The sequence below is a fragment of the Prunus avium genome, chromosome 7 (genome assembly GCF_965620075.1).
Source record: "Prunus avium chromosome 7, drPruAviu1.hap1.1, whole genome shotgun sequence".
Classification (NCBI taxonomy): domain Eukaryota; kingdom Viridiplantae; phylum Streptophyta; class Magnoliopsida; order Rosales; family Rosaceae; genus Prunus; species Prunus avium.
This window is the reverse complement of record NC_142290.1, coordinates 34,163,650-34,190,659: the sequence shown is the minus strand read 5'-3', so window position 1 is coordinate 34,190,659 and position 27,010 is coordinate 34,163,650. Positions and strand designations below refer to the sequence as shown.

The 27,010-nt window shown below is 34.0% G+C and overlaps 2 protein-coding genes and 4 long non-coding RNA genes across 9 annotated transcripts; 2 read left to right on the top strand and 4 right to left on the bottom strand.

Moving 5' to 3' along the window:
- The first annotated feature begins 7,778 nt into the window (after positions 1-7,778).
- LOC110754721 (ubiquitin-conjugating enzyme E2 32-like) lies at positions 7,779-9,757 on the top strand. The gene is made up of 2 exons (XM_021955824.2): positions 7,779-8,018; positions 8,473-9,757. The coding sequence occupies exon 2, from the start codon at positions 8,848-8,850 to the stop codon at positions 9,547-9,549; it is 702 nt and encodes a 233-aa protein (XP_021811516.1). The 5' UTR covers positions 7,779-8,018; positions 8,473-8,847; the 3' UTR covers positions 9,550-9,757.
- A 589-nt stretch (positions 9,758-10,346) lies between these two features.
- On the bottom strand, positions 10,347-11,714 carry LOC148293364 (uncharacterized). Its single transcript, XR_015825651.1, has 3 exons — positions 11,415-11,714; positions 10,656-10,733; positions 10,347-10,383 (listed from the first exon to the last, which is right to left on the bottom strand). It is a non-coding gene; the product is annotated as an uncharacterized LOC148293364 (long non-coding RNA).
- Positions 11,715-12,516: 802 nt separating this feature from the next.
- LOC110754724 (protein GET1-like) lies at positions 12,517-17,107 on the top strand. Of its 4 annotated transcripts, none has more exons than XM_021955828.2 (6): positions 12,923-13,006; positions 13,085-13,155; positions 13,243-13,324; positions 13,631-13,680; positions 13,921-14,041; positions 16,955-17,107. In XM_021955828.2, exons 1-5 carry the CDS (start codon positions 12,958-12,960, stop codon positions 14,002-14,004), a joined length of 336 nt encoding a protein of 111 aa, XP_021811520.1. In that variant the 5' UTR covers positions 12,923-12,957; the 3' UTR covers positions 14,005-14,041; positions 16,955-17,107. The 4 variants fall into 4 exon arrangements, 3 of the variants coding, with proteins under 3 accessions (XP_021811520.1, XP_021811519.1, XP_021811522.1); XM_021955827.2 differs by lacking the exon at positions 16,955-17,107 and adding an exon at positions 14,766-15,887; XR_002526345.2 differs by lacking the exons at positions 12,923-13,006; positions 16,955-17,107 and adding an exon at positions 12,517-12,818 and having other exon boundaries at positions 13,921-14,759.
- On the bottom strand, positions 15,024-16,233 carry LOC110754725 (uncharacterized). The gene is made up of 2 exons (XR_002526348.2): positions 15,458-16,233; positions 15,024-15,356 (listed from the first exon to the last, which is right to left on the bottom strand). It is a non-coding gene; the product is annotated as an uncharacterized LOC110754725 (long non-coding RNA).
- A 1,400-nt stretch (positions 17,108-18,507) lies between the features above and the next one.
- On the bottom strand, positions 18,508-19,510 carry LOC148293363 (uncharacterized). The gene is made up of 2 exons (XR_015825650.1): positions 19,107-19,510; positions 18,508-18,721 (listed from the first exon to the last, which is right to left on the bottom strand). It is a non-coding gene; the product is annotated as an uncharacterized LOC148293363 (long non-coding RNA).
- Positions 19,511-21,734: 2,224 nt separating this feature from the next.
- Positions 21,735-23,202, bottom strand: LOC110754761 (uncharacterized). The gene is made up of 3 exons (XR_002526356.2): positions 23,143-23,202; positions 22,918-22,985; positions 21,735-22,013 (listed from the first exon to the last, which is right to left on the bottom strand). It is a non-coding gene; the product is annotated as an uncharacterized LOC110754761 (long non-coding RNA).
- Positions 23,203-27,010: the final 3,808 nt, after the last annotated feature.

The following is a 27,010-nucleotide window of genomic DNA, read 5'->3' as shown; positions in this document are numbered from 1 at the left end:
ACAGTAGATGTATATAGAATACGAATGTATGATTAAAAAATACGTACGTACGTACATACATAGATATATATATATATATATATATATATATATATATAAGACTAAGAAACTAAAGAGGGTAAGGTATTGATTAAATTAAAGACGTGGGCGAAAAAAAGTAAGTAAAGAAACTAATTTTATATTTTTTCAAAAAAAAGAGAAAAAAAATAACATAAACACTTCTCCCGACGAAAGTTTGTCGGGATAGGTCTATGCCGGCAAATATTTGTCGGATTAGGTTTCTCCCGACGAAATAACCTCTGCCGACGAAATTTCGTCGGGAGAGGTCTTTTCAAAAAAAAAAAATATAAACTTAGGATGTTTAGGTTAATTAATTTTTTAAAATTTTATTTTTAGTAATTAAATAATATATTTGAGTGATTTAATTTGTTAACTTAGTAATTATATTTTAATGATTATTTATGAAGTGAATAATTAGTATTAAATATTTTAATTAACTTCATGAATTATATTACTTAATAAATAGTAATTCAATTTTTCTTTTTCTTTTTTTCCTTTAATATTCACTAAGTAAATAATAACTCAAACATGATTTCTAATCAAAGTAATTGAAAAAGAGGAATACATATTATGGTACTTAAAGGGTTTGTAGAATAGTATAGCCGCGCGGCTATACCTTTCTTAAAAAAATTTAAAAACTGAGTATAGCCGATCGGCTGTACTCTTTTTTATATATAACAGCCGTTCGGCTGTACTATTTTTATATATAAAGAAAGAGGACCCCAGTCATCTAGCGCCACGTGTCAAGACAATTCTATTTTTTTTTAAAATAAAAAATACAGAGTATAGCCGGTCGGCTGTACTATATATATATATATATTTTTTTTAAAAAGAGGACCCTCCAGCGATTAGGCGCCACGTGTCGATGTAGCAGTTTCGGAAAAATAATCGTAGTAATGCCGCACGGCTATACTATTCCAAAAGGTCTATCTTTACTATTTAATATACAAATAAAAAAAAAAAAAAAAAAAAAGGACCCTCCAAGTTTCATTAGTTTGTATTTTATAGATATTAATTTGCTAGTTTCAACATATCCAAAGTTGATATCAATCAGCCACTGTATAATATTTTCGTATAATTTTTATAACATATCTTATTCTTATCCAATAATATGTGAGAATTATTTGTATAATACGTGAACTCTGTGTGTCTTACTGAAAATTTTGTAAAAAATATGTGTATTAAGCATTAGAAAAATGTACGCCCATGTACAATACGACTATTGTACGTTTGCTTTTAAAAAAACAGTAGATGTATATAGAATATGAATGTATTATTAAAAAATACGTACGTACGTACATACATAGATATATATATATATATATAAGACTAAGAAACTAAAGAGGATAAGGTATTGATTAAATTAAAGAGGTGGGCGAAAAAAAGTAAGTAAAGAAACTAATTTTATATTTTGTCAAAAAAAATGAAAAAAAATAACATAAACACTTCTCCCGACGAAATTTTGTCGGGATAGGTCTATGCCGGCAAATATTTGTCGGATTAGGTTTCTCCAGACGAAATAACCTATGCCGACGAAATTTCGTCAGGAGAGGTCTTTTCAAAAAATATATATATAAACTTAGGATGTTTAGGTTAATTAATTTTTAGTAATTAAATAATATATTTGAGTGATTTAATTTGTTAAATTAGTAATTATATTTTAATGATTATTTATGAAGTGAATAATTAGTATTAAATATTTTAATTAACTTCATGAATTATATTACTTAATAAATAGTAATTCAATTTTTCTTTTTCTTTTTTTCCTTTAATATTCACTAAGTAAATAATAACTCAAACATGATTTCTAATCAAAGTAATTGAAAAAGAGGAATACGTATTATGGTACTTAAAGGGTTTGTAGAATCGTATAGCCGCGCGGCTATACCTTTCTTTAAAAAATTTAAAAACTGAGTTTTGCCGTGCGTCTGTACTTTTTGTATATATATAAAAGCCGTGCGGCGGTACTATTTTTATATATAAAGAAAGAGGACCCCAGTCATCTAGCGCCACGTGTCAAGACAATTTTATTTTTAAAAAAAATAAAAAATACAGAGTATTGCCGGTCGGCTGTACTATATATATTTTTTTTGAAAAAAAGAGGACCCTCCAGCGATTAGGCGCCACGTGTCGATGTAGCAGTTTCGGAAAAATAATCGTAGTAATGCCGCACGGCTATACTATTCCAAAAGGTCTATCTTTACTATTTAATATACAAATAAAAAAAAATTAAAAAAAAGGACCCTCCAAGTTTCATTAGTTTGTATTTTATAGATATTAATTTGCTAGTTTCAACATATCCAAAGTAGATATCAATCAGCCACTGTATAATATTTTCGTATAATTTTTATAACATATCTTATTCTTATCCAATAATATGTGAGAATTATTTGTATAATACGTGAACTCTGTGTGTCTTACTGAAAATTTTGTAAAAAATATGTGTATTAAGCATTAGAAAAATGTACGCCCATGTACAATACGACTATTGTACGTTTGCTTTTAAAAAAACAGTAGATGTATATAGAATATGAATGTATTATTAAAAAATACGTACGTACGTACATACATAGATATATATATATATATATATAAGACTAAGAAACTAAAGAGGATAAGGTATTGATTAAATTAAAGAGGTGGGCGAAAAAAAGTAAGTAAAGAAACTAATTTTATATTTTGTCAAAAAAAATGAAAAAAAATAACATAAACACTTCTCCCGACGAAATTTTGTCGGGATAGGTCTATGCCGGCAAACATTTGTCGGATTAGGTTTCTCCAGACGAAATAACCTATGCCGACGAAATTTCGTCGGGAGAGGTCTTTTCAAAAAATATATATATAAACTTAGGATGTTTAGGTTAATTAATTTTTTAAAATTTTATTTTTAGTAATTAAATAATATATTTGAGTGATTTAATTTGTTAAATTAGTAATTATATTTTAATGATTATTTATGAAGTGAATAATTAGTATTAAATATTTTAATTAACTTCATGAATTATATTACTTAATAAATAGTAATTCAATTTTTCTTTTTCTTTTTTTCCTTTAATATTCACTAAGTAAATAATAACTCAAACATGATTTCTAATCAAAGTAATTGAAAAAGAGGAATACATATTATGGTACTTAAAGGGTTTGTAGAATAGTATCGCCGCGCGGCTATACCTTTCTTAAAAACATTTAAAAACTGAGTATAGCCGTGCGGCTGTACTATTTTTATATATAAAGAAAGAGGACCCAGTCATCTGGCACCGCGTGTCAAGACAATTCTATTTTTTAAAAAAACTAAAAATACAGAGTATAGCCGGTCGGCTGTACTTTTTTTTTTGAAAAAAAGAGGGCCCTCCAGCGATTAGGCGCCACGTGTCGTATAGCAGTTTCGGAAAAATAATCGTAGTACAGCCGCACGGCTATACTATTCCAAAAGGTCTATCTTTACTATTTAATATACAAATAAAAAAATAAAAATAAAAAGGACCCTTCAAGTTTCATTAGTTTGTACTTTATAGATATTAATTTGCTAGTTTCAACATATCCAAAGTAGATATTAATCAGCCACTATATAATACTTTCGTATAATTTTTATAACATATCTTATTCTTATCCAATAAGCATTAGAAAAACATACGCACATGATATTCCGCATCTGATATGGTTGACTAAAACGGAAAGCATCTGATATTCCGCATATCGACCACCCGATTATTTGATTTGATTTGATTTGATTAAGTCAATTCGATTTGATTTGGTCCAAAATTGATTTGCATTTCTTAAGTTGTAGTTGTTTAAAAGAACATACAATTGACTTTTAACAATACAAACAATCACATACCGTACCACTTTTTATCAAATGATTTAACAAGGTCATTAATTAGCAACTCTAGATCTAGAACTCACCTTTGAGAGTATTGACCAAATTCTTTAAAGCAAACAAGTTGCAAAAAACAAAATCTACTTCGTTAGAATCAAGCTTGACAAAATCTGTGTATAACAATGCTTGCTTTTTGTCAAGTCGTGCTCGCCTTTGTAGTTCAATGGTTGCAAGGCAAAGCGGTTACGGGGCCTAGGCCTAAAGGACAAGGTTTGAGTAAGAAGCATAAGTTGAGGTACTTCAACAACAGTGTTGGTAACAGGATTAAGTGAACGTAGCATAGCAGAAACTGGGTTATCAATTATGTTTAGAGAGGTTTTAGATACGCTACGGATGTGATAAAGTGATTTTATCGGTAGTCTTGTAAGGATGTCGAGGAGGATATCGTTGGATAGGTCCATTAAGGATGACTGCTCATTTTCCTTAGCCCTCGACTTCTCCAATCCTAATAATGAATTTAAATATAAGTATTGAGCTCATCACATACATCGTTGATAAGAATTGTATTATTTACCCAAAATAAAAACACAAACAAGTATCACACTTGATGTCATACAGTTACATGTTCAAGTAAATTAAATTGTAACAACAAATCAACAATACTTACTTTTTATTGAAAATATTAAAAGATGCGGCATCAAAATTAATAGAAGATTGATGCATCCGGTTACAAAGTTTCTTCCAAATTTTGTGTCGAAAGCAGTTTCTTCCAAACTAGCAACTATCAAGGATTCCCTTCATCTTAGTCCCAGCGATCTTCGTGAAGAAATAAGAAACAAACAATTAATCAATAAATAATCAAGGGGACATAAATGACAAATTTAGGCTTTCATTTTATGGCGTTTCTGGAATGGTAGTAGTTTACAGACATTATTGTTTTAGGGGTAAATTAGTAAATTTGCATCATCGATACTAAGTTCTAACCTCAGATTTGGGCCAAATTTGAATTGGACCTTGCTCAAGCAAATATCGGCCGCTAAATTGCCCATTTGGACTTGGGTCAGAACAACAAAACCTTAAATATACTTCTTATGAACTGATGAAAAATAAAACGTTGCATCAGCCGCAATGAGCATACGCATGCTTAACTCTACAACTATCGCCAGAGGAAAAACATCTAAGACAATGCTGAGAAACTACAATGGCCTCACTTGAACTGACCATATATAGCACAATGAATAGTTTCATATCAGGATAGAGTTCAAACAACGACGGCAATCATGTACTTGGAATCAACCAAAAAAATTAAGCAGAGGCATGAGGTAGAGGGGCAGAAGAAAGAAAATTTCATTTTCCATTTAGATGACAAATGCCATAATATGTATTTCACCTTCATCGAGGAGTTACCTATGCAATACATCTCAATATATGCATAACAAAAGATTGTGCTAAAACTGCCAAAAAACAAAGAGCACAATCAATTTGAACTACGTACGGCATCAAACTACGGATTGAAAGATTTTGAGTCGATGAGAGGAGAGAGCACAATCAATTCTTTTTTCTTCTCTATATAAACAAATATTTATATATATATATATATATATATTTAACTACTTTAAATTAATTTAATTTAATCGAGGGAGGGGATTTGATGAGCTCAATCTTAACCAACTAACCTATAAAAAATAAAAAATATATATTTTTGGTATTTGTAAGTATTCATGAAAGGATTTGTCAAGGGGAGGCCCTGGACCAAGCAAGCAAGACAGCCGCCTAGGGCCCCCAAATTGGGAGGCCCCGAATTTGTATAATATCATATATACATACCTATTATTTAAAAAAAACAATATCATATAAATACTATGTTAGGCCCAAACCAATTATTATAAATAAATAAATAAAATCCACTTAATAATTCAATTCAAAATTAAACGAGGAAATTCAATAAAGACCCACTCATTGTATAAAATAAAAAAAAATAAAAACTTGCCGAATAACTCAAATCAAAATTAAAAAGAGCAAACTCAATAATGCAAAGAAGACAAGTTGAAGAAACCAGAAAATCATTTTCTTTTTCTCTCTATATTTTCCAGATTTTGACACATTTGGGGCAAAAGGGTTTTAGGATTTTGTAGATAGAAAATGGAGGTCTTGCAGAGACCCGCATGATTGTATTGGACAAAGTCATTCGCTTTTGCAAAGATTGAGCAAATTCAAATAGGGTTATAAGAAAATAAAAAACAAAAGGTTAACTATATTTAGACTTATAGACATGTGTCAAGTTTTTAGGAGGGTGGTGAGGCTACACCTTTGGTTAAAGTGGTGAACATAATGCTCTCTCAAGACAATGTATTACAAATATGAAAGAAAAAATAGATGATTTGGATCGTTGAAAAAAAATTTATAGGGCACCTTAAATGGTGTTTATTGAGGGATTACTCAATAGAACAGTATTATAAAAAAGAGAGGAAGAAGAAGAAAGCTGGTGGATAGAGAGAGATAGAGAAAGAAGAAAAAAAGAAGGGCTTCTTAGATCTAGGTAAAAAACGATTAGCTGCCATTGGGTTTAGTCCATGCGTTTTTGGTTTTAGATGTAGGTCCTCTGACATTTATTACTTTTTTTTGTTGTGTTGATTTTATCCTTTAATGTAAATAAGGAAAATACATTGAAAATATAAATTTAATACATTATTTCCTTGTAATTGCATTTCATAATTTAAATTTTGAATTATTTCCTTGATAAATTGTGTTACCTATAAGTTATGAACATAAATTACAAGACTACCTATAAATTAAGAACATAAATTAGAAGACTACCTATAAGTCAGATACAAAAATAGACAAATAAAATTTTATGTTACCTATAAAAATTAGAACATAAATTACACATTGTCGAAAATATGAAGAAAGAAAAAAACACATATATACCTATGCAATAGGCAATGAGACAATATACCTACACTGTAAACAAATGCATTTTTTCCTTTGTCAAAACATTTAGAGTTCGAAGGAGCATGATTGTAGGTAAAAACGTGATTTGGGGGATATGTTTGCTATATTTTCCTTTCTATTCAATGCCAAACGTTGTAAATAGCTAATTATTATGACATAAATGAATATTATCCGATTCAAGTTATAAGGGGTAACATTGGAACAAAAATAGTTTTAAAAATAAATAAAAAAAAAGATTACATCAGAAAATATTAAAAAATAAATGTAATCCTATGTGGCACAAAAATCAAAAGGAGACTTTGGAAAAGGCCAAAGGAGAGAGAAATTTTTTAAAAGAAGCCAAAATAGACAAAAGTGCCCTTATTTATTTTTGGATTTCCTAAGGAATCCTTTACATTTGCATGTCTTTTGTGTGAAAGTTGAGAGGTTTTTCTGTCATTTTCGAAAAAGCTTTGGTTTTTTCCAAAAGTAAAAAAAAATTTGTGGCCAAAACCTAAATTTCCTAAAATTCAAAGGACTTACATCAAATGATTAAACCCAACTCTCAAATGAGAATTTAAATTTATATAAACTTTTCTGAAAAAAGAAAGAGAGATAGAGAAGACCGAACTCAGTGAAAGGAAGGAAAAAAAAAAAAGGAAGAATAGATATCCAATTTGGATTTTACCTGCTTTTGTATCTTTATACCTTTTTGGGTTTTGAGTACAACAAGCATTAGGACAAATTTTATACCCTTTTGGGTTTTGAGTACAACAAGCTTTTGGGTTTTGAGTACAACAAGCATTATGACAAATTTTATACCCTTTTTGGGTTTTGAATACAACAAGCATTATGACCAAAAAAAGATATCCAATCCGAAGCGTTCAAATCAAATCATCCCACGATCCAAAATAGAAATCCGGAACCTTCCGCAACCTCCATATATATATAAACAAGCTTCACAAAGTACTAATATCTTACCCGAGTCTAGCGCCAAATCCTTAATTCCCAAATTAGCTCTAAGCCCCGACCCTAAACTCCCAAATTAGTCTGACAGCCCCTCTCTCAAACCCCCTAAGCCCCAACCCTCTTAATTCCCAAATTAGTCTCACACACTGTCCCTCTCAAACCCTACCACCACTCCGCCGGCGCCGATCACCTCCTACCGCTGCAGCAGCCCTTGTGTTGCCAACGCCTCCCATAATTTCAAGTGAGTAGAATTTATATTTGTAATGAAATTGATATGTGAAGTGTTTTTATGGATTAGAATTTATTAATATGATATTGATATTGATTGATGTTGTTATTTTGGATTAGAGTTTATAATTGATTAATTGCCATGTTTTTGTTTTTTTGTTTTTTATTTTATTTTATATTGTTATGTTTCGACGGTGGACAATTGTTGTTGAAATGTGAGTGAACAGCCGATTGTCATCTCAAGCCCGATTTCCGCTGTTCAGTTCTTTCTCAGCCAAATTCATACTTCTGTAGACATCTCAAGACTAATTCTGTCCAACTCTCAAACAGTTACAACTTTCCTCTTCTTCTCTGTCACTATGAGTAGCGAGCCTTGAGCTTTTGAATTTGCACTCTTTTGTTTTTCGGTTCCTGCAAAAAAGGAAAGAGATAGGGTTGCTGGATCTTATATGCTTTTTTATCCACAGGTTGTCGGCCTTGTAGATACAGAATTTTGTTTTGGTTTATTTTAGGATTCGTGGTTTTGCTACTGTCCTGCATAACCTTATTGCCAAATTGATGCGGCAAAAGCGAAGCATCTCATAGATCAAATATCATCAAGGTGAAAACGTGGTATCTGAAGAAACACCAACAACTAAGATCTGCATATTTGCTCTGCATGAGGAGCCCTACTTATGAAGTTAAACAGCGCAGGCTCTGTTTCCTCTCTTGGCTTCCGCTTCGTATTTTGAGAATAATTGTATACATTTAAAGTAAGTTTTGTTAACCGGAACGGGAGAGCTGGTTGTGTATCCACGCAGACGAAATCGGATCGGAGTGTGATAGCAGAGGACAAGTGCAACATGTCGAGTGAAGCGGTGAAGCGGATTTTAAAGGAGTATAATGGAATTCGAACCAATCCCTCTGACGATTTCGTGTGCCGCATGCTCGAGCATGACCCATTTGAATGGTTTTATGCATTCAGAGGCTGTAGGGGAACTGAATTCGAGCGTGGGATTTATCATGGGCATCTCCGTTTTTCGAAGTATTACCCATCGGAGCCTCCTTCAATCAAGCTTTTGACAGAAAATGGTCGCTTCAAAATCAAAACCGAGATCGGATTGAACTGGCAGCCAGAATGGGGGGTGCGAGAAGCTATACTTGAACTTAGTCGTTCTATGGACACCTATCCAGATGGTAAATTGGGTTCAGTAAAATACGATAAGGAAAAAAGGCTTACCCTGGCCATGAAAGCTTTTCAAGAAGCCCCAGAATATGGCACTGCTGAACATCAAAAGTTAATTGATGAGAATCATAAAGATATGCTAAGCAAGGCACACCCTCTTCGTGTTCCTCCTCAACTGAGCCGTGTGCATGAGCATTCCCAAAATGATGGAGCCAACAGAAATCACGGCACAGGCGGCGGCTCTGTTGGCAACAACAACGTTATTGGTAATATATTTCTTGCTGCCAATGCCAACGGGGTAGGAGTTTCGGGTTCTATGAATGACTGCTCCGGCGAAGGCCCCAACCCCAAGAAACAAAGACGTTCTTGGTTTTGGTGAAGAAAGCAAAGTAGACGTCGGCGAAGAGTGATGAACTAACTGAGGTGATCAAGTTCTGTAGCGTAGGCCTCTTTTTGTTAATGGAAGTTAGTTGTAATATATTGAAGGCAATTGGCATTCTAGTTTACCACCGTGATTTGATTTCAACAACTTTGTTGTCATAAGCTGAGAGAGAGTACTGAACATTGCAATTCTGGGCTCTTGCATTTATTCTTCTTTCATATTACAAATCTTTGGGCAATAAATACCCTAGGCTTATTTTGATGCGAAGTACGGGCTTGCTACGAATTATTGTTTTCTTTTTCCCCATGGCGGGCTACAAGCCTTTCTGAGCAGTTTAGGGGCGGCACCTTGTTATTTTCGGCCCATTGGATTACGACCCAACTCAAAGTTTACAAAAATACTTCAATCAATCACAACTAAAACGCCATGGTTTTCATAAGATTCATGCTGAGCCAGTTGCAAATTACAGCCCAGTGCAGTAATGATGGGAAGCTTGCTATCGACGCAAATCAAGTGAGAAGTAGTTGATAGTGTTAAAGCCAATAGTGTTGCAGCAACTCTGATGGTTTTCAATAGCTGATGTTTTCGACGTATTTATAAAAAACAAAAACACACGAGAACAAGACGATTTGAAACATTATTTCCCCACAGCTAAACACATGTACCAAGTTAAACGAAAACTCTGCAAGCATTCTATTATATGGAAGCTTCAATTTCATCTCAAGCCACTGCAGCTCCGTTTGGGGCATCGTCTGCATGCAGCTAAGTAGAAACATAGTCTATGGCAGAGTTTAGCTGTGCAATATTCTCAGCCAGTATTTTGCGGGTTTTCTATCGTCATAAAACAAGCAAGCAAAAACATATAATTCAGATCAAATATGAAAACTAACATCCCAGATAATATGATCCAAATGCTTCAGGGCATTGACCAATCAACACCCTGTAGATATTTATGTATTGCAATTCAAAGTCAGACCTTGGTGTTCATCTCACCAATGGCCTAGGAAAGCACAAGTTAAATTCCCCTTTTCCCTTTACCCCCCTCCCTTCTTTCTTGTTGCTAAAACAAAAAAAGTAAATACGGGAACAAAATAAATTCTCACCTCAAGAGCTTTCTCTTCATCATAAATAAACTTTGGTAGCTTCCTCATCAAATCTTTTATGTTGGCTCCATCTAGCGCCTTGCTTATCAGGAAAGATGATATGATATACCAGTCAAATGCATGCTTTAGTGTCAATATAAAGGTTGTAAAGCCCATAAAAACCACATCCATGGCTCATCTCCAATAATCAATTAATACACCACCATATAACTACATAACTTTACCAATCCTCAACTTTGGAGGGGTTTTTGGTTTTGGGGGGAGCAGAATCTATGTCCTATAGGCACAAGAATCAGACTGCGGTAACATTCTAAAGCCAAGCAATAGACGATGAAGAGATATTCAATCAGGAATCATTAATGTAGGAAAGGGAATGCAAATACAGACACATAGAGACCTAATGCAATGGTAGATACAAAAGGTGAGTACTTCAACCATACCTGAGGCTCATATGCACAACCTAACGCTCCAACAACAATTCCCCCCCGCCCCTCCCCTCTCTCCTCCACCCACCCCCCCAAATTACAAACCCACCAAACAAATATACTCGCACAACTTCGTCTGTCCCCACTTTACTAGCAAAAAGAAACAGAATTGAAGATAAGCAGTATTAATACAAGAACTAGCCCACTAAGAGATACTTAAAAGATGAAAACTAAGTTTGAAACATTGAAATATTCGGACAATCATGGTTAGCTGTTATCCTATCTCCTAAGCAACTGCTAGAAACCTATATTCAAAACATGAAAATAGGCATACCCTGCGCCGACAACAAGAGGCCTTCTATATGAAGTAAGCTTTTTTTTGCACTGCAATGTGGAATTTAGATTACTGGGGCTAATGAACTGCTACATCTGTTAGTATCATTACTGGGGCCCATGCCGCTTGCCCGTCCCATCACACAGATTTGGAAGGAATGGTTTATGGAAAATGGCATAACTTGGATATGTGCTCGAGGTAGTACCAACGAAAATTTGCTACAGTATCATTGAACTTTTAGCAGCGGTCATGTTGCCAATTATCTTTCTGGGGCTTGGAATTGGTCTCTCGGAAAAGACAAAAACAAGTCTGCCAATACAGAGCCCACATAAGGCAAAGAGCCTGAATCAAATGACGACCTGGACTTCGGTAATTGGTTGTTTGTTTCTGAATCTGGTTAATTTGTTTACCTTATATGTGTAATAACCTGAATGGTACTCTTTTTCAGCGAGAAAAATGGCTAAAATGACTTTAAAGCAATTCCTACAAGGATCACTCGATGGTGAAGTTTGGTTCTTTCTTTCATACTGCCTATAAATTTCTCTACGATTTTTTTGATCTTATTGTTATTTTTATTGTATTTTAGGGTCTTATTCTTTGTTTATTTGGTTTTAAGTTTTTATTGTTTTGGTGTTTCTGGTGCTAGCACTAGTGGATTTTGAATTCTAAGCTTGCTTCTTTCAAGGTACTGTTATATAGTTTGTTTTTTCATGCACACTCTGTAATTCACTATATTAGTGGCTATATAAATCTATTTTGGGTTTTTATTAATTTTTCTTTTAGTTTGATTTCTGTTTGTAGGTCATTGACTTATTTATATGGATACATTTTGTCTAGACCCTAACCTGTTCTGTTCGTTTATTTTTCCTTTTCTTCCCCCAAGCAAAGATTTGTGAATTTAAACTACTCTTGGCCTAAGGATTTGGGGTTACTAAATTTGTTGATTAGAGTTCTTTTCTAGGCCCTAGGCTCTAGCTCTATACAACTAAACATGCCTAAAGACTTTGATTTTATTTTTATATTGGTAATTCATATTTACCATGTTGAAAATGGAAAAAAAAAATACAAGTGTTAGGTCTGTAGGACATGCCTGGGTTCAAAATTGTGTTTGTATAGTAGCAGCCACGTACACTTTAAGAAGATGAAGTTGTTAAGCGAAGGGTTGAATGTTTAATGCAGTTTAGGTAGTTGTTCAATGTCTTTAATTACTAGACGTCCCTGTACATTCATTTTATTGAGTCAAATATCAATCTCATTCAGAGATATGAGTGGTTGATTATTTAGATTAGCCAACTTGCTTTTCTTTTCTTTTTATAACACATACTCTTAATTCCTATGTTCTCAGTACAAATTTAGTCTTGTTGCACGGCCCATCAGGTGGATGTATGATTTAGAAAACATAAAGTGAGTGCAAAAAAGATCACTTGATATAACTTATTGCTACATTTACTTAGTTTAATTTTTACTTCTTCCCCTCCTCTCTTCCCCCCCTCCCTCCTCCCCTCTCCCCCTCCCCCTCCCCCTCTCTTTCTCCTTCAGCTCCATGCCCGGTTATATTTTCCTATCTTTCATAGCTTCAGTACTCTCTTGTGGTGCGGTTTTATTTTCTTAGTGGAGATATGGTGCCCTACTATGGATGGGAGATTCTAACACTATTACCTGACTTCCAGATCAAGAATTGCATGGCAAGGAGAGAAAACTTTCATATGAGTTGTATCTGAAAGTTTTGTTCATCTCAAAGGTAATTCTGGGTATACTAGATTTTTTAGAAGTTTTCTTTCTTCCTTAATCAAGGTTTTTTTATTGACACACTTGGTTGTTGTCTTAGGTCTTAACGTATCTTGTGCTGCTTTGGTGGTTTTGGAGGGTTCCTGTTGCCTCCATATCACAACAACTTGTGCAACCCTTTGGTAATGCATTTTTGTTGCATATTTACTTATTGAGTTCCATTCTTTCTTCCAGTATGGCTATTTGTAAGAATCTTCTGTTTTGCTCTTTGTCGCTTGATGATTTGAGTTCTGCTTACTACAATTAATGCTTTCTTTTACTTGTTATATTCGCCTATAAGCCTATGTGGTGAGCTAGGATAATTACTGATTTTGAAAAGAAAAAAGAAGAAAGAATGGAGCTATCATATGCATAAATCAGATTAAGTAACAGGCAGTATAACAACTAAACTGATTGTAATTCTGATTGACTTTCTTGTTGCTTTGCAGGGAAAGTGCTATCATGGAGTGCTGGAGGAATTTTAAATGAAAATGTTATGGTAAATAAAGTTCAAGTGTACTTTACATTGTTATTATCTTATATTTTTCCTGGGTGAAACCTTATGTCGAAAAAGGGAGTTTTAAGTGATCCCTTAAGCAAAGATGCTGAAATATGTCTCTTCGTATTGCTCTTAGCAACTAAATGATCTAACTGCTGTCAGGCGCTCTTTTAATTAATATGTAATAAGCGTCTACAGTTTTCGCATTGTGCTTCTAATCTTCTCATAATGTGTTTGCAGATAGGAATAATACCTTGGTTGATATTCTCTACCAGGGTTAGCAAATTTGTTTGTCGACTGTTCAAGTTGAAAGAATTGAAGTGATCGTCCTGTGAAGTTGTCTTGAGGGGAAAGTAATTTGGTATGATTTGCTTTACCTTATAACCACAATATCTAAGCATCATGTACTACATTTTGTTTTTATAAACGGGAGTAAGAGGAATCAAACAGGAGATGTCTTTTAATATTAGGAAGAAAATTATCATTAAACTAATAGCTATCATGCATTTTGTTTACAACTAAAATATAAATAAGAATAATAATTTATGTCTTTACGATATATATATATATAAAAACAAACATCTTGAGAATGAAACTCCAATGCTCATTTATGGAAAATGAAAATGAGATTGTCGAGTTTAGTTTAGACAAGTTTTACAAAAGCTCAAAACCAAACTAAATAAATCAGACCATTCGCGGTTTGATTTGGTAGCTAGGTGTGGAGTAATTATATATAACATATAAATTATAATTAAAGGTGAGAGGGAGATGCATGGCAATGGCAATGGCATGGCCAACGGACACATCCTTTTTATTTAAATGTTTTTTTTTATAAAAACATTTAATTTAAATATTGATTGAATTGGAAATGGGTGGGATATGTTTTATATTGTAACGATCTGTTTCTTTTTTGTGAATGGTTCGTAGGGTAGGGTTTGTAAACTTTGTAACTTAGTAGTAGTAGTTGTACCATAAAGCCATGATGAATGGAGGAAAGAGGGTATGGGTAAAAAGAGCACGTGAGTGATGTAGACTTGGTGCGTGCTCGATCGTTTTGGATTTTATTGTTTGTTTCAACTTGGCAGGAAAGTAACTCAAACTCATCCACATTGAAAGGGACTTTACGCAGTGGCCACGTGATTGCACCACTTTCTCTCCGGAAGTGTTCGACACCTTTCGCAGCAATTAAAAAAAAAAGTTGTTCGACCCTATCTCACGACACTCTAACTAACTCACTCGGTCTTTTTTTTTAATGAAACAAGCAAAATATAGGACGAAGATCCGCGAAGGATTCCAATATTATGAAAGTGAAAATAAATTATAACGACTACAAAATAGGGAAATTAGAAAACCAAATACATTAATGCACATAATTATGTTACATACTTGTTAAGGCATCGATCCGCACTTCATAAAACACATGTTAAATTCTTCTGTTCTCAATATGTGATAAAATACTCCACAAAAGTCACTGTGTTGTGATACAATGTTTGGACCAATGGATCAAACAAAAACTAAAAAGTCTCTTCAAAGATATCAGATGGAAGTGTTGACCCAAAAAAAAAAGATATCAGTGACTTGTTCCTGCATCGTCGTTGTTGTCTCCTCCCCCAGATTCGGAGCCCTCCCCACTTGTAGAAGTGTCTCCTCCCCCAGATCCCGAAGAACTTGGGGTTCTACTCAGTAGATATTAAATATAACATTAATTATAATAATATTCATAACTAAGCTAAATGAAAATTATAAATACTCAAAAACAGAAGAAAAAAAAACTTACTTTGCCTCCTTTCATAAGTTTTCGCAACGCTTCCATATCTTCCAGAGTTTCGACACAGATTGTATCGAACTCGTAAATCTGAGAGAGACAACTTGGTAAACTCGTTGTTGCTCTATTCTTTTGATTTTGGTTTCTTCTAGCGTTGGATTGTTTACCAGTTTTCCAAAAATTTTGTAAGTTGCGAATCAATTTTAAAGAACGATGAATAGCCATGTAAAATGTGTGTAGAGGATGATGCAAATGAAATATGTAGTTAATTTAGGATGTGAGTAAAATGTGGAGGAAAATGATGTCAATATATAGGAGGAGGGTGAGGTAGAGGTTGAGTGTTGGGTTTAATTCTGGAGTTAGAAGGAGAGTGAAAGAGGAAGGAAGTTGATCTTGCTGCATGTGCTCTCCCTTGCTATTTTTGATGACGAAGGACATTGGAGAGCAGAACCAAAAATGGATAAAGGTTTGTATGAGTGTATGAAATTTGAAATATCAGCAGAAGTAGTCTTATTAATAGTTGGATACATCTTCACGTGATCAGCAGAAGTACTCTTATTTGAAATATCCATCGATGGAAAAAAACAAATTAATATCAGCCATCATGGGGCCAGTTGGGGGATTGTAGCTAGCTGGTGAAAATACAAGGAGAAAGCAAATACAATAAAGTAGAGGAGAGAAAAGCAGCTCCCAATGCACACCAAACAAGCACTTACAAACACGCACTCGCAGTCAAAAAGCAACTAGTGGAAAACGTAGCCATACACATGGTTGATAGAAACAGGCTTTGCCGACCATTATTTTGTATTCCTTTTTTTTATATCCAAAAGCATTATTAAAAGTAGAACAAAAAAGCCTTTTTTTTGGGTCAAGTAGTACAAAAAAGCTTTGAAACGCAATAGCAGCAGCATGTGAAACTTGACCCTTTGATGGGGAAATGTGGTGTCTTTTGCTCGGGTAAAGCTAGTGTTTGATGGGAAGCAACACTGTATTGGAAAGCAGCTAGTGTTTTTCTTTATCGCGCAGCGTGGGAATCTTAGAAGCCGGTTTCCTGGTCATGGTTGAGAGAAACAGGCTTTGCTGCCTATCCCACCATTATTTTGTTTGTTTGTTTGTTTTTTCAAAATCCAAAAGCATTATACAAGTACATTTAGGAGTGGAGGAGCAGCACGTGAAACTTGACCCTTTGATGGGAAATTGCATTGGGGGAAATGGTTCTCTTCTTTATCAATAAAACAAGCTAGTGTTGGATGGGAAGCCGCATGTGAAACTTGGCCCTTTGATGGGATGGGAAGCAGCTACTGGATTTTTTTATTTTTTATTTTCATTTTCCCCTCAAAATGACAAAATTGTGTTTACCCTTGAAGGAAAAAAATAAAATAAAAATTTACACATGAAAGTTTGAAATAGAGATATTTGATCAATCCCGTTTGTTTTGTTTTTTTATTGTGAAAAGTATCAGTATCTAAAACCTTCATCTAATTATTTTTATTTTTTTTTGAAACGCAGCGTTTGGGGAGGGGGGCACATTTCCAGGATTTTACATGCAATTGATTCTCCCTACTGGCGTGACACATCTTGTGGGGCCAATATGAAAGGCCATTTTAGTCTTTTCATAATTACATAGGAAAATTATAATTAAAAGACCTAAGAATTATTAAGGAAGGACCTAATCCAACCACTATCGATAAACAATTACATGATTCTCTCAATATTCTTTTTCACTGAATTATTAAGGAAGGATTCCAATATTATGAAAGTTAAAATAAATTATAACGACTACAAAATAGGGAAATCAGAAAACCAAATACAAGATTCTCTCAACCAAAAAAAAAGTAATAATTCTTATGTTCTTAATATGTGATAAAATACTCCACAAAACTCACTGTGTTGTGATGCAATGTTTGCCCAATGGATCAAATAAAAACTAAAAAGTCTCTTCAAAGATATCAGATGGAAGTGTTGATAGAGAAAAAAAAAAAAAAAAAAAAAGATATCAGATGGAAGAAGATGGATGAAGCATTAAATAATTTTGGGTAGCTTTTGTCATTTTCATACATTAAATAATTTTGCTTGCTTGTTGGGGGCATCGCGCAAGAATCATGATGAATATTTTTTACCATCATAATAAAGTTATTCTGAAGAATGAGTTGGCTTGGAAAGGCGAGAGAGAGCATGACTTTCTTTTTGGCTTTTGCTTTGCTTTGCCTTTCGTATTTTTTCCTGTAACTTGGTGGATACTTCCGTTTTTCGTGTATTAGCAACTTGAATTGTAAATACAGGAAAATAGCATTAACTCAATAGTAAATGCGTGGGTAAGCCTTTCAAACCAGATGGTCAATTCCGTAAATAATAATGTGCAATATTACAAAAAGCCAAACTTACGATAATAACATATCGAGAGAGAGAGAGAGAGAGGGAGAGAGAGAGAGAGTTTATCTATAGCCTTTGATTTGGATGCCATTTTGTGCTTGCTTTGTTATTAGTAACATAGTAGTTTGATGTTATTGTAGTGGATTTTATTTCAATTTCAGTTCATGTATGTGCAGTACTACAAAAATGCTATTTTCATAATATTTATGTTTATCTTATTTCATAATATTGAAGTGGATCTTATAATATTTATCTTATTTCATAGCAGGTGTTGTTATGGACTATTCTTTCTTGCTTTTTAGATTGTTCTTATGTTAAAAAATACGAAAATAACAACAAAAAAGCGAAATAGAAAAAAAGAAAACTGAAGTCATTTACCAAACAACTTGTGTTCAGTTTTTAATTTTCAAAAAAAGTTTTCAGTTTTCAGTTTTTAAAAAAAATAAAAAATGAAAAATGTAAATTGAAAACTGAAATGGTTATCGGGCCTTAAAACTTTTTGAACCGCCGTCAATATGGAATGGAAGTAATGCTCATCACCAATTAAGGGTATCCAACTATTCCTACGTGCAATTATTTTCTAATAAGGTCATTGAATAAGGACCTGTTTTTCAGTTGTCCAAAGAAGACAGCTAAACAATCTTTAGTACAGTTTATGGGGATTGATATCATTTCATTCAATATCTTTGTTTCCATTTGCATCAAACTTGATAAAACAAGAGTTAAAGGAGACAAGTCTAATTCTGAAGGACTCAAATTCTTTTTTGCGCTGGCGAGGTAAGAGATGCTTAGTTCCCCTAGAAAAATCTCCTTATCCTTAGACACGACTGTTCTAGCACAAGCTATGGACACAGCCTCAGCAACAGCAGCAACAGCTGCCCCATGAAATCCTCCAAAGAAATTCTGCAGATTCATGAACAAAACATCATTACATACATTTGTTAGATTTCCAAGACACCTGAAGTTCACCAGCCTTTTCTTTTGTCAGAAATAAAAGAACAATTGGAACATAGGTCAATTCACATACAAGTTGAACATCAGTGAGCAAATGGGTGGTAATTTGCTAACAAAGTTAATAACTTTTGAAATTAAAGCATCTTGTTTTGCCTTGCATAAGATGAAAGTTAAAACCAGACAAACAAGTACAATGGGTCTAAGCCAATTATAAATGGGTGTGTAGTTTTAAGGCTTCGGAAAAATAAAACAAAGAGTATTATGTCTGAAAACTTAAAACTACACACCCAAATAAAATAAAGAGTATTATGTCCTAAGACTTAAAATTACACACTTGGTAAACTTGGTAAACTCGCTCTTGCTCTATTCTTTTGATTTTTGTTTCTCCTAGCGTTGATTGTTTAAGGGTGCTTCAAGCTTTACGTAAGAGGTGGATCAATTTCAAAGAACGAGGAATAGCCATGAAAAATGTGTGTAGAGGGTGATGCAAATGAAATATGTAATTAATTTAGGATGTGAGTAAAATGTGAAGGAAGATGATATCAATACATAGGAGGAGGATGAGGTAGAGGTTGAGTGTTGGGTTTAATTCTGGAGTTAGAAGGAGAGTGAAAGAGGAAGGGAATTGCTCTTGCATGTGCTCTCCCTTGCTATTTTTGATGATGGAGGACATTGGAGAATCCTTAAACAATCCAACGCTAGAAGAAACAAAAATCAAAAGAAATTTGAAATATCAGCAGAAGTACCCTTATTTATAGTTGGATACATCTTCACGTTAGGGCATCCATGGAAAAAACAAATTAATGGGGCCAGTTGGGGGACTGTAGCTAGCTGGTGAAAATACAAGGCAGGAACGTGATGAGCTTTAACGAAAATATCGCGCAGCGTGGGAATCTAAGAAGAGCCGGTTCCCTAGGCATGGTTGATAGACACAGGCTTTGCTGACCCATCCCACCATTATTTTGTTATTTATTTATTCATCCAAAAGCATTGTAAAAAGTAGATTGGGAGTAGTTATTTTTTAATAAAAGCTTATTTACTGTAGTGCCCCTGTAAGTCTTGTTGACATTGGAGAGTTGGGCTAACAGGCTAGGATTTGGATTTGGCTTCCATTAATAATAATTAAATTAATCAAAGACTTGGCTCTTGGGCTCTGGGGAAGTTCGATTAAAAAAGAGAAATACATATTATGCTACTTAAAGGGTTTGTAAAATAGTATAGCCGGGCGGCGATACTTCTTTTAAAAAAAATTAAAAACTGAGTATAGCCGTGCGGCTGTACTATTTTTATATATAAAGAAAGAGGACCACAGTCATTTGGCGCCACGTGTCAAGATGATTCTATTTTTAAAAAAAATTAAAAACACAGAGTATAGCCGGGCGGCTGTACTATTTTTTTTTTTAAAAGGGGACCCTCCAGCGATTAGACACCACGTGTCGATATACTAATTTTGAAAACAATCGTAGTACAGACGCACGGCTATACTATTCCAAAAGGTCTATCTACAATTTAATATATAAATAAAAAAAATAAAAGAGGACCCTCCAAGTTTCATTAGTTTGTACTTTATAGATATCAATTTTCTAATTTCAACGTATCCGAAGTAGATATTAATGAGCCACCATATAATATTTTAGTATAATTTTTTTAACATATATTATTCTTATTCAATAATGAGTACTGCTAAACGAACCCTAAAATTAATTGAGTACACCATACTATTAAACTATTTATTGAATTACTAATTTACCCTAATATAAAATGACCAAAAAGGATATATTGAATTGTGTACCCAATATGTACACCATCCTTAAGACTTGACGCATGCCCGTTGTTATAACTATAGTCAACTCTTTAATTTTAATATTTTAAAGTATTTAAAACCAAAAAATAAAATAAAATTTTAAAAAGAGAAAAAAAGCTCTCTCTCCTTCCCGACCCACCCCACTCTGAGACGAGTTGAGATATGCTGTACCCAAAATCCCAAACTACCAAATCTCCCTAAATTAGATTGAAAACCCACACCTCTCTCGAAAGATTGAAGACAATATATTTAATTAAGAATTAAAATCTTTGTTTTACTGCTTGAGCTTTTGAACCCATGTCTTCAAACAAATTGACTTAATTTTTAACATACAACTCGGAATCCAGGAGAAGTGTATTGATCCCAGTTGATTTTTGTATGCATAAAACTTAAACAATCAATAACACAAACCAGGTGGTGGTGATCGCACAGGAGAGAGATAAAAGAAGAAGAAGAAGAAGAAGAAGCAGGAGAGAGAGAGAGTTTTGTTAAAATATTATTTTACTTTATTTGTTTATTTTAAATACTTTAAAAGATTAAAAATTAAAGAGGGTGTACCATGGGTATTTTTGGTAGTTAAATAGGGTGTACTTAGTTAATTTTACATTTTAATTTAAACATTAGGGTGTACTTAGATCGTAGGGTGTACTCAGTTAATTTTAGGGTTCGTTTAGCAGCACTCAAAAATAATATGTGAGAATTATTTGTATAATACGTGAACTTTGTGTGTCTTACTGAAAATTTTGTAAAAAATATGTGTATTAAGCATTAGAAAAACGTACGCACATGTACAATACGACTACTGTACGTTTGCTTTTTAAAAAACAATAGATGTATATAGAATACGAATATATTATTAAAAAATACGTACGTACGTACATATATGTATATATATAAAAGACTAAGAAACTAAAGAGGATAAGATATTAATTAAATTAAAGAAGTGGGCGAAAAAACAAAAGTAAAGAAACTAATTTTATATTTTTTTCAAAAAAAATTAAAAAAAATAACATAAACACTTCTCCCGACGATTTCGTCGGGATAAGTCTATGTCGACAAATATTTGTCGGATTAGATTTCTCCTTACGAAATAACCTCTGCCGACAATAAACTCCATTGTACCGCAATACTAAAATTTCCAAAAGTAAAATCCTCCATTGTACCACAATACTAAAATTCAGAGTAAATGAGTATCTTAATCCGATCCCATTAGTTATACTAGATACAAAAACAAATCCCACTATGTCAATCCAAGTGATAGTAGATACAAACAAATTCCAAAAGTGGTCAACCCTAAAAATGCATCTAATGTTCAGGTAGTTTAAACAAAATGTCATCCATTCTGTCTGTCTGCATCAATCTTGTCCTCTATCATGCTTGAATAGTGGTGCCATCTGATGCATATCTTATCACTGATTATTTTGCCCATCCACCTCTCTGTTCAAACAAAGGTCCAGTTGATGAAGAGTCAAGCAAATGTATTCTATAACATACCAACACTCAAAACACAAAACCTCAAATATACTTCTTATGATCTGATGAAAAATACATCAGCCACAATGAGCATGTGTGCATACATGTGTATATACATGCTTAACTCTACAAATAACACCAGAGGAAAAACATCTAAGACAATGCTGAGAAACTACAATGGCCTCACTTGAACTGACCATTTATAGCATAATGAATAGTTTCATATCAGGATAGAGTTCAAACAACGACGGCAATCATGTACTTGGGATCCACCAAAAAAATTAAGCAGAGGCATGAGGTAGAGGGGGCAGAAGAACATTTAGATGACAAATGCCAGAATATGTATTTCACCTTCTTCGAGGAGTTACCTATGCAATAAATTTCAATTTATTCATTAACAAAAGATTGTGCTAAAACTGCGAAAAAACACAGAGGCACAATCAATTTGAACCACATATTTCAGATATATCAATCCGTGTATAGAAGATCGAATAAAGTTGAATGAACGAAATGAACATAACAGTATCTTGACATTCCATTAGGAAACAAAGTTTGATGCCGTATGCATTCATTTTATTTATTTTTAATAATAACTTCATTCAACTAGCAAGCAATTTCCAGAAACTAGGAAACTTTTTTTTTGTTTTGCATTTGTTTCTATCTTATCCCATGTGCTTAATTTTAAAAAAACCAAGAAAAAAAGGTAGTTAATTGTTATATCTGGCAAAATGGCATATTATTATATTCTTCTTCTTTAATATTAAAAGATAAACAAAGGAAATTTTCACAATACCAACTCACTCCATCCCAGCAGCTCTAAAATGTGAAAATGTCAGAAAAGAAAAAGGGAAAGAGAAAATAAACCTACTTGGCTCCAATTGAATCCATAGTGCAGATGAATGGCTTGTCTTCATCTCCCAATCCCGCAATTACAGGCTGACAGAAGTATGGAACAAACTAAATCACAAAGAGGAAGATAACATTTCTAAGTATTCATAATACTATTAACATGGTTGTACAGACCCCAACATCCAGATTAAGCTAACATATTCAAGAGCTTCTCATTATCAAATTGCTCAATAAAATTTCAAACCTTTTCTTATAAAGAATAGCAGAGAGGTGGCTGGCAAAGATACTCGCAGAACTTGGTCTGTCCCCACTGTACTAGCAAAAAGAAACAGAATTGAAGAGAAACAGTATTAATACAAGAACTAGCCAACTAAGAGATATTTAAAAGATAAAAACTAAATTTGAAATATTGAAAAATTCGGACAATCATGGTTAGCTGTTATCCTATCTCCTAAGCAACTACTAGAAACCTATATTCAAAGCACAAAAATAGGCATACCCTGCTCGGACAACAAGAGGCCTTCTATTTGAAGTAAGCTTTTCTTTGCCCTGCAATGTGGAATTTAGATTACTGGGGCCAATGTTCAAAAGACACTGGTGCATTGGCTTCGAAGAAGAACCTAGCATCAAACATTAGGCAATAATTAACAATAAAAATTAAAAATTAAAATGTGAAATGTGAAATTCAAAGTCAAAACTTCAACCTGCAATGTTTAGACATGGTAGACAGAGTCTCATGAAATGTATTGAGTTCAACCCAAGATGAAAGAGAATTAATTAAACACCCGACTAACATGCCCGTGAAAACAATTTGATGCAGCATTGGAAGGAAATCACATAGAAAAGAAAGCTGGACCAAGAAGCTCAGAAATACCAGCTGGTGCATATTAAAGTTCCAATGCACTTCAAATTCAAAGTTAACAGCTTGAAATACTCTTTAAATTAATATTCAACTGCTTAACTGAAGTTATAAAATTTGGGCTCAACTGTGAAAGCATTGCCCATAAGGAGGCCCAACTATAAAAAAACATGCCCTGAAAAAGGCCCAACTCTAAGTACGACATGATGAAGTTGTCTAATTCTCCCTTTAGTTCTCATGTGAACTAGATGAGCAAAGAGCCACTCAATCTACGCAGCAAGAAAATGTATGAATTGTGACCATATATAATCGAAAGTATGATATATGTCAACATTTTGTATCTTGCTTATGGTTTTCTTCTACTTTGATTTGGGATATTGGTGTAAACTAAATTTGATTATTTTAACATGTGTTAAATATTTAGTCCCAATTTCCAATTTCCACAAATCTGTCACAAAAGCAACTTTTGTCGGTTTTTGTCAAAGTTGCGCTTCATGGATCGAAAGAGTTTGAATTCCGGTGTGTCTTCTATGTTAGGCTGTACTTCTTCTCTGAATTCCGGTGTGTCTTCGATGTTAGGCTATTCTTCTTCTCTAAATTCCGATGTGTCTTCGATGTTAGGCTATACTTCTTCTTTATCTGTCATGTCTACGAAAATGGGAAAATGCGGAGCAAAATTCGGGAAGCGAAAAGAGGAAAATTTGGGAACCAAAAATAGGAAAAGGCGGAAAAGGCGAAGGGAATTTAGGAATTAGAACTGGTTATATATATAAATGGGGTGTGGCTTGTTGCATACGATTGTGTAGGGTTAGATAAGTAAATGGCATAGGGGGTATATGAGTAAATTTGTTATAGGTTATATTAGTCCTTTCAAATATAGAAAGTAATTATTTTCCATACGCTGCCACTCACTTCATATGCTTGTTAGACACCAAATCATCAACAAACCCTATTCTTATTTCTTGACCAAGAGCAGCTGGGACCTAAGATGAAGGAAATCCTTGATAGTTGCTGGTTTGGAAGAAACTCTTTAACCGGATGCATCGATCTTCTATTAATTTTGATGCCGCATCTTTTAATATTTTCTATCAAAGGTAAGTATTGTTGATTTGTTGTTACAATTTAATTTACTTGAATATGTAACTGTATGACGTCAACTGTGATATACTTGTTTGTGTTTTTATTTTTGGTAAATAATACAATTTTGTGTTAATAATATCTTGAGTTCTTTGATACAATTCTTATCAACGATCTATGTGATGAGTTCAATACTTATATTCAAATTTGTTACTAGGGTTGGAGAAGTCGAGGGCTAAGGGAAACGAGAAGCCAACCTTAATGGACCTACCCAACGATATCCTCCTTGACGTCCTTACAAGACTGCCGATAAAATCACTTTGTCACATCCGTAGCGTATCTAAGACCTCTCTAAGCATAGTTGAAAACCCATTTTTTGCTACGCTACGTTCACTTAATCCTGTTGTTGAAGGAACTCAACTTATGCTTCTTACTCAAACCTCGTCTTTTATTCCTAGCTACCGTAGCCGCTTTGCCTTGCAATCATTGAACTACAAAGGCGAGCACAACTTCACAAAAAGCAAGTATAGATATGCACAGATTTTGTGCAGTCTCCGTTTTTACGAAGTAGATCTTGTTTTTGGCAACTTGTATTTGCTTTAAATGGATGGGTAAATGCGTATTGGTCAATCCTCTCAGAGGAGAAGTTCTAGATCTAGAGTTGCCAATTAATGACTTTGTTGAAGCTTATGATAAAAGTTGGTACGGTATGGGATTTGATGGTATAACTAGGACTCATAAGATTGTTTGTATTGTTAAAAGTCAATCGTACAATCTAAGGAGGTTTTTTTTCACGGCTTATGTTTATACACTGGACATAAGATCATCATTGTGGAGAGAAATACACTCAGTTCCCCAGTGTGAGTTTAGTAGCAAGACCATATCTGCATATGGAGACATGCATTGGTTGATTTATCGTGATGTAGATGGAGGATTACCCAATTGTATTATTTCTTTCAATTTCAAGAAAGATGAATTTGTTTGGATCCCTTATCCTAATTCATCACAGGGTTTTGGTCATGGTTTGAATCATTTGCTTAACGTGAGAGGGTGTTTGGCTATTATGTCATCTAGGTATGCTTCTCTTGAGATATGGATGCTAAAAAATTATGAAAAAACAATAGAATTACAATGGTTATCTGATTGAAGATTGCAGGGAAAGTGAATTGCCAAACAACATTTGGGAAGGAGAGTCATATCATATCTTTGAGAGTCTACGTAGCTAGAAAGTGATGAATTTGTGGCACTGTGGATCAAGGTAACTCGATGATGACCTGACGCCTTTAGATTTTATGATGTGCAGAACAATACCCAGCATGATGTGCCTGTGGTGACTACACAGCATGGAGTATTTTTATTACCTTCAACAATCAGTCATGATGCCAAAAGTAAAAGCAGGAATACCTCTTCAATTCTTTGTTTAAGTTTGATGTATGAAGCTTTCCTTTGAAAATGCCCTGAACAAACGGCAAGATTTGCAAATGGGTCTTCATATACTGTGTTCGTTTTGCTTACTGGAATAGAAATAAAAATAGAGTTTTTCTCTTTTTCTTGGGCGGAAAGTAAAGAGAGTTGGAATGGAAGTAGGGTTTAGCTAGGAAACAAACAATTAATCAATAAATAATCATGGAAACGGGAATGACAAATTTACGCTTTGATTTTATCTCATTTCTGGAATGGTAGTGGTTATTGACATTATTGTTTTAGGGGTAAATTAGTAAATTTGCAACGTCGATACTAAGTTCTACCCTCAGATTTGGGCCAAATTTGAATTGGACCATGCCCAAACAAATATCGGCCGCTAAATTGCCCATTTGGACTTGGGTCAGAACAACAAAGTAACCGAGAAAAACGACGACATTGACCAAAGAAAACTATTACAAAACGACGATATTGAACAGAAAAAAAAAAAAAAAACAGAGAAAACGACGACGAGCCAGATGTGAGAAGCAGGAGAACGTAACCGAGTGCCATTCTGTCCAAGCAAAAAAAAAAAGAAAAAAGAACCGAGAGCCAGATGCAGAGGTGGCAGTGGTATTGAGATTCTGAGAGGACGAAGAAGGTGGTGTTGGTAGGGATCGAGCAAGGAGACCATCAGAGATGGGAGAGGTGGTGGAAACCCTAGAGGGCCATAGAAGGTCGGTGGCAGCTCCTCTCGTCTTCATACTCGTCGTCG